We start from the raw sequence: 7,455 nt of genomic DNA on the forward strand, positions 1-7,455 counted from the left end.
AACTGTGGGCCCCTCAGGGACAGGGTCAGGAGAAGTTATAAACGGGAAACGAGGAAGTGCCGGAGACTAAACAAATACTGTGCGTCTGTCTGTCTGTCTGTCTGCCTGTCTACACGGTCAAAGACGCGCAAAAAACACTCTGGGGATTAGTGGGAAGCCACAATCGAGAGCCTAAAAGGCACAGTGCCGGAAAGATCCGTGGGATTAAAGTCGACAAATTCCACCCCCCCACCTTCCCCGCCACCCAGGATACGAGGAGGGCCCCTCCAGTTTGGGGTTTAAGAGGAGGCTGCAGAGGCAGCGTTTGCGCCTGGTTTTAATCTCCCAGAATTTTCTAGAAGCTGGCACGGTCCCGGTGCGGGCTGGAAGGTGGCAAGCAAACCCGACATCCAAGAGGGGAGAAAGGAGCAGGGGGGGGGGGGAGGCGGGAAATAGGCCGGTTGACCCGATTGGTGTCAGTCGTAGGGAAAGGGTTCAAATCTCATCTTAGGAGACGTGGTGACAGCGCACCTGGGACAATCACGAGGGGCGGGCAGGATTTATGAAGTGGGGGTGGGGTGGTGGGGGGAACGATGTCGGGCATTTTCAATAGGTTTTTTTTCTGGAGGGGGGTGCAGGCAGAGCTGGAGGAGGAGGAGGGGGGGAAAACAGGTGGCGCAGTTGGTTTCAAGAACTATTCGGGAAGGCGCCGCCCGAGAGGCTATTGGTCAAAATCAATGGGGCGCCAGGGGTTGGAGGCGAGGGACTCGCACGGGCAGAGGAGTGGTCGACGAAGGGGGGAGAAGAGAGGGGAGGGGAGGGATAAAATGCCGGACATTTTCAGGTCAGCAGGGTGTGCGGGTTGCCACCAGGATCAGCAGCTGTTGGGCCGTCGTTCACAGTCTATATCTAGTGGTTCCCGGCTCACTGACAACGTAGCGTTCGACGGCACAGGGAGGAGCGTGACAAAGAGACCCCCACCACCCAACACCCCAAACCCACACCCAACACCCCACCCAACACCACACACCCAACACCAAATCCCCATCCAACACCCCGCACTCAACACCACACCCAACACCCAACACCCCACCCAACACCCCACCCAACACCCCACCCAACACCAGACCCCACACCCAACACCCCACACCACACCCAACCCAACACCACACACCCAACACCCCACCCAACACCCAACCCAACACCACACCCAACCCAACACCCAACAACCCACCCAACACTCCACACCCAACACCAGACCCCACACCCCCAACCCAACACCCCACACCCAACACCCCACACCCCACACCCCACACCCCACACCCCACCCAACACCACACACCCAACACCAGGTCACACACCCAACACCAGACCCCACACCCAACACCAGACCCCACACCCAACACCAGACCCCACACCCAACACCAGACCCCACACCCAACACCAGACCCCACACCCAACACCAGACCCCACACCCAACACCAGACCCCACACCCAACACCAGACCCCACACCCAACACCCCACCCCACACCCAACACCCCACCCTAACTCCACAGGCTCCACCCCCCACACCCAACACCCCACCTCCACAGGCCCCTCCCCCGCCAACTCCACCAGCCCCTTTGCCCAGCCCCCCAGCCCCCTCCCTCCAGCCCCTCCCCCCAGCCCCCTCCCTCCCCCCAACCCCTTCACCCAGCGCCCTCCCTCCCCCCAGCCCCTTCACCCAGCGCCAGGTGCTCTGCAGAGTACTGATCTCACTTCCCTCTCCCTCTATCCCCCATCTCCTCATCTGAGGGCTCGCTTTGGGGCTTACACATTGCTGGGCCACACACACAGACACTGACACACAGGCACTGACACACACACACAGGCAGACACACATACACACACAGACAGACACACACAGGCAGACGCACAGGCACAGACAGACAGACACTGACATAGGCACTGACACTGACACTCACAGACACACAATCTAGTAGCAGTCACTGCACAGCAACCAGCAGCAAGTAACTTAGCCGGCTTCCCTCCCTCCCTAACTCAGGAGGGGTCCTGAGGCTAATTCTAACATCGCTCCCCCTCCCTCCTTCTCCACCAACGCACTACGCCCTCCAGCTGAGGTCAGCTAGCTCAGGACAGTGTTCGGGTGGGGGGAGTTGGGTTGGGGAGGAGGTCCGCCAAGAGGCAGCAGTGCCAGCGAAGGGTTAAGGAGGGGCCCGGGCAGCCGCCTCCTTTTAGGATGGAGGCGATGGCATCGAACAGGGAGAGGCTCACGTTCCGCAAGCCAAGATATGAAACATGCGAACTGCCCGTGACCCCCCACCCAACCCCGGGGGGCCGGGGGAGATGCCTTTCACGTGAGCTGACGAGGATTGTCTTAGGTTTTAAGCAGGCAGTTCCTAAAAACTCCACCAGGTCATGAGACAACCCACCGCCCTCCTCCCTCACCTCACCCTCACCCCTCCCGGCCCCCGCCGCTTTTCCACCTCCCCAACCCCCACCCCGCCGCCTTTCCATCACCGAGACCGCACATCGCCACCTCCATAACGTCGCCCGACTCCGCCCCGGCCTCAGCTCGTCGGCCGCCGAAACCCTCGCCCGCCCCCCCCTTCGTCGCCCATTCCCGACCTGCTCCTGGCTGCTCTCCCCGCGTTCCCGCCCTCCGCGCACTCCAGCCCCGTCCGAAACTCCGCTTGCCTGCCCCGCAACGCCGCGTCCTGACCCGCGCCGCCACCTGGTTCCCTCGCGGCCACCCCGCGCCCGCTGACCCACACCGGCTCCCGGTCAAGCGACACCCTCGGTTTCCAAATTCTCGCCCTCGTTTTCCAATCCCTCCACGGCCTCTCCCAACCTCCCTCCCCTCCCTCTCTCTGTAAGCTTCCCCAGCCCCCACGACTCTCCGAGATCTCCGCGCTGCTCCGAGTCCGGCCTCTCGAGCGTTTCCCAACCCCCCCCCACCCCGATTTGAATCGCTCCTCTGTTGGCGGCCGTGCCTTCAGCCGCCCGGGCCCTCGAGCTCTGGAATTCCCTCCCTAAACCTCTCCACTCCTCTCTCTGTCTCTCTCTCTCTCTGTGTGTCTCTCTCCCTCTGTGTGTGTCTCTCTCTCTCTCTGTCTCTGTCTCTCTCTGTGTCTCTCTCTCTCTCTGTCTCTCTCTGTGTCCCTCTCTCTCTCTGTGTCTCTGTCTCTCTCTGTGTCCCTCCCTGTGTCCCTCTCTCTCTGTGTCTCTCTCTGTGTCTCTCTGTGTCTCTCTCTCTCTCTCTGTCTCTCTCTCTCTCTGTGTGTGTCTCCCTCTCTGTGTCTCTCTTTCTGTCTCTCTCTCTCTCTGTCTCTCTCTGTGTCTCTCTCTCTCTCTCTCTCTGTGTCTCTCTCTCTCTCTCTCTCTGTGTCTCTCTCTCTCTCTCTCTGTGTCTCTCTCTGTCTCTCTCTCTGTGTCTCTCTCTGACTCTCTGTGTGTCTCTCTCTCACTCTGTGTGTGTCTCTCTCTCACTCTCTGTGCGTCTCTCTCTCACTCTCTGTGTGTCTGTCTGTCTGTCTGTCTCTCTCTCTCTCTCTGTCTCTGTCTCTCTCTCCTCTTTTATGATGCTCTTTGAAGCCAACCCATTTGACCGAGCTTTTGACCCACTTGACCTCGTGCCTCTTTGTCTGGCTTGGTGTCAGGGTTCGTTTGATCGTCGCCCCTGCGTGGCGCCCCCGGGGGGGTGTTTTATGACCCGAGAGGGTGCCATAGAAACGCAAGTTACTTTTGGTTCCCTCCACCCAGAGTTGCCACTCTCGCAAATCCACGGCTTTGGGCTGCTTTCTTTTTAATAAAAAGACAACGCGGCCGGGTTGGCGCAATTTCCCAGCATGCACCAAACGCGCCGGTTCGGCTGAAGCGACCCGTCCCGGCTGTCACCGTTCTGGCCGGCCAACCCCGCCCTCTTCCTAACGTCTCCTTTAAGACCTCTGCGGACCCCTGTGAACCTGTTGACCTGTCGCCCTGTCTCATCTGACAGGGTTTCTTTTCCCGGTTCCCGGGAACGCGCCTCCGCCAACACACCCACACCGCTGCGTGCTCCAGCTGAGGTCAGCTGACTCGGGACAGTGTTCGGGGTGGGGGAGGAGGTCCGCCAAGCAGCGGCAGTGCCAGCGAAGGGTTAACGAGGGGCCCGGCCAGCCACGCCCTGTTAGGGTGGAGGTGATGGGATCGAGAGGCTCACGCTCCACAAGCCAAGACATGAGACATGTGAACTGCCCGTGACCCGGGGGGGATGCCTTTCACGCAAGCTGGTGAGGGTTGCTTTATGTTTTACGCAGGCAAGCCCTTCCCTCTCTCCTTGTGCGACCACGTACATCCAGTGATGTACACAATCCCAATAGACCCAAACCCCTTCCCATTCACTCCCATTGTACACAATCCCAATGGATCCAAACCCCATCCCGTTCACTCCCACTGTACACAATCCCAATGGACCCGAAACCCTTCCCGTTCACTCCCACTGTACACAATCCCAATGGACCCCAACCCCTTCCCATTCACTCCCACTGTACACAGTCCCAATGGACCCCAACCCCTTCCCATTCACTCCCACTGTACACAATCCCAATGGACCCAAACCCCTTTCCATTCACTCCCACTGTACACAATCCCAATGGACCCAAACCCCTTCCCATTTACTCCCACTGTACTCAATCCCAATGGACCCAAACCCTTCCCGTTCACTCCCACTGTACACAATCCCAATGCACCCAAACCCCTTCCCGTTCACTCCCACTGTACACAATCCGAATGGACCCGAACCCCTTCCCATTCACTCCCACTGTACACAATCCTAATGAACCCAAACCCCTTCCCATTCACTCCCACTGTACACAATCCCAACGGATCCAAACCCCTTCCCGTTCACTCCCACTGTGCACAATCCCAACGGATCCAAACCCCTTCCCGTTCACTCCCACTGTACACAATCCCAATGGACCCAAACCCCTTCCCGTTCATTCCCACTTTACACAATCCCAATGGACCCAAACCTCTTCCCATTCACTCCCACTGTACTCAATCCCAATGGACCCAAACTCCTTCCCGTTCACTCCCACTGTACACAATCCCAATGGACCCGAACCCCTTCCCATTCACTCACACTGTACACAATCCTAATGAACCCAAACCCCTTCCCATTCACTCCCACTGTACATAATCCCAACGGATCCAAACCCCTTCCCATTCACTCCCACTGTACACAATCCCAATGGACCCAAACCCCTTCCCGTTCACTCCCACTGTACACAATCCCAACGGACCCAAACCCCTTCCCATTCACTACCACTGTACACAATCCCAACGGACCCAAACCCCTTCCCATTCACTCCCACTGTACACAATCCCAATGGGCTAAATTTGGTGGAGCTGGGGGCTGGAGACCAGCTGCAAAAGGTTCCTTCATCCTGCCTGATCATCATCCAGGAGGCAGAGAGACAGAGAGAAAGGGAGAGTGAGAAGGAGAAAGGGGAGTCCGGTGCGGGCTAGGAGTCTGGGCTATGACGCCCCCCGTGGCCGAATATCCAGGAACTCGCTCCCCTGGTGGTAAGGCGAGGGGACGTTACCCGGGGAGGTGGAAACCCATATAGTGGTAGAATGGGGAAAGGGAGGGTGGAGGGGGAATGAAATGGATACAGAGCCTGACAGATGGGGAGGTGGGGGAAATGGAGTTGGTCACTCACCAACGATGATCCCACAGGCGCTGACCAGACCGATCTCCTTCTTCAGCGAGACCCCATGCTCGGCCTCCGTGTTGCTGGGGGACTCTCCGCTCTTGCTGCCGGAGGTCGGACTCCTCAGCCGACTGCCCTCAGCCATAGTCTCAGGTTCTCTGCTGAGTCCTCTTGGAAGGAGAAGCAATAGATTTCTTTAGGTCAGAAACGGTGTGTCAGAGAGAGAGAGTGTGAGTGTGAGTCAGGGGAAGGAAAGGAACCAGGCGATCAAAGCAGCAGGAATAACAACCTTTGTGTGCTATAATTTTTTGGGGGTTGGTGGTGGGGGTAGTAAGTAAAGGGGTTGGGGGGGGTAAAAAAAAATCAAAGGAAAAGGCAGAGAACAAATGAATTGGATACTAAAATAAACATAAATCACTTGTCAATTTCTGCCTGGCGAGCAGGTTGATCCAATTCTCAAGGGGGGGGGGGGAATAAAAAATAAAGATCCACTCAGATGAAAAAATATATTGCTCCACACCTTAACTTTTAAGAAAAGGTGAGCATTGATGTAAAATCAGACATTTTTGTTGGAGGGGGTGAGAGGGAGGGAGAGGGAGGGAAGGGAAGGGATGGGGGGGTTTTTGTTTAAGAAAAGACAAAACATGAATCAGAAAAGCAAAAAAATAAATAAAATAAAAAAGGGGTAAGACTTATCAAGCTTTTCCCCCAACTCCTCTCTTGATTATTAAATGCATTAATGAATTTTGACAAGTCGAAAGCTGCAGAGAGTGTGAGTGAGTGAGTGAGGGTGAGGGTGGGTGGGTGGTGGACTCTCTCCTGGGGTGGGGGACAGATCACTGAGCAGTCAGAGACCCTCAACCCGACCCCTTGCAAATGGTTTTTTTTATCTCCCTGGTCCTAAGTTGCAGAAATTCGCTGTGTCCCTCTGCGGCTCCACAACCAGCTCTCCTTCTCTCGCTCTCTCTCCTTCTCTCTCTATCCCCCTGAGGGAACGTAATTTTCCGTTGCTCTACTCCTGGTCCGTCTCTCCTGACTTTCTTATTTATATCCATTGAGCTCTACTCCCCCCTCTCTCTCCACCTCCCCTTGCAAAGAGCACCGCCTCCTGTCTCTGACGGTGCAGCTTTGCAAAAAAAGACCAGACCATTGCACAGCGAGATTGCAGGAGGAGAGGGAGCAATGGGGAGAAATGAGCATCTAGTGCAATTGCCCAAGGGGGAGGGAGGGAGGGAGGGAGGGAGGAGGATGTGGTGAACCAGCTCTTATAATTTTTATTCGAGTTGTTCAAAATCAAAGCCCCCGCTTCACTCAGCCCCAGCTCCTCTGGATGGGGGGGTGGGTGGTGGGAATCAGGACCAATAATCTGGGTCCTGATTGAAGTCAAGGTCAGAGATAATATTGTGCAGAGCCAGAGCGAGAGAGAAAAACACATGCAGAACAACAAGCTGTGCAGAAAGCTGACTCAGGACAGACAGCAACACTCCCAGAGATTGCACAAGCCGGCCAGGGCGCTCAGGCTGCTAATATCCAAAACCTAAGGGGGAGGGGGGCTCAGAGGGACTGCGTTCATCAAAAGGGACAGATTGCAAAATCCCAGTGAGTTCAGGAACCGTGTTTATTAAAGGGACAGATTGCAAAATCGCAGTGAGTTTATGGATTGTGTTTATTAAAGGGGCAGGTTGCAAATTCCCAGTGAGTTTGGGGACTGTGTTTATTATAGGGGCAGATTGCAAATTCCCAGTGAGTTTGGGGACTGTGTTTATTATAGGGGCAGATTGC

The 7,455-nt window shown here is 56.2% G+C and overlaps 1 protein-coding gene across 1 annotated transcript in view; it reads right to left on the bottom strand.

The window, feature by feature from the left end:
* LOC144674635 (large neutral amino acids transporter small subunit 2-like) overlaps window positions 1–5,914 on the bottom strand; it is a gene marked incomplete at its 3' end in the record, with an annotated part of 42,952 nt that extends 37,038 nt beyond the window's left edge. The window contains exon 1 of the mRNA XM_078535894.1: window positions 5,683–5,914. Within this exon, the coding sequence (XP_078392020.1) occupies window positions 5,683–5,818 (136 nt within the window). The remainder of the gene's footprint in view (window positions 1–5,682) is intronic.
* Window positions 5,915–7,455: the final 1,541 nt, after the last annotated feature.

Source organism: Cetorhinus maximus, unplaced genomic scaffold, assembly GCF_964194155.1.
Source record: "Cetorhinus maximus unplaced genomic scaffold, sCetMax3.hap1.1 HAP1_SCAFFOLD_731, whole genome shotgun sequence".
Taxonomy (NCBI): Eukaryota; Metazoa; Chordata; class Chondrichthyes; order Lamniformes; family Cetorhinidae; genus Cetorhinus; species Cetorhinus maximus.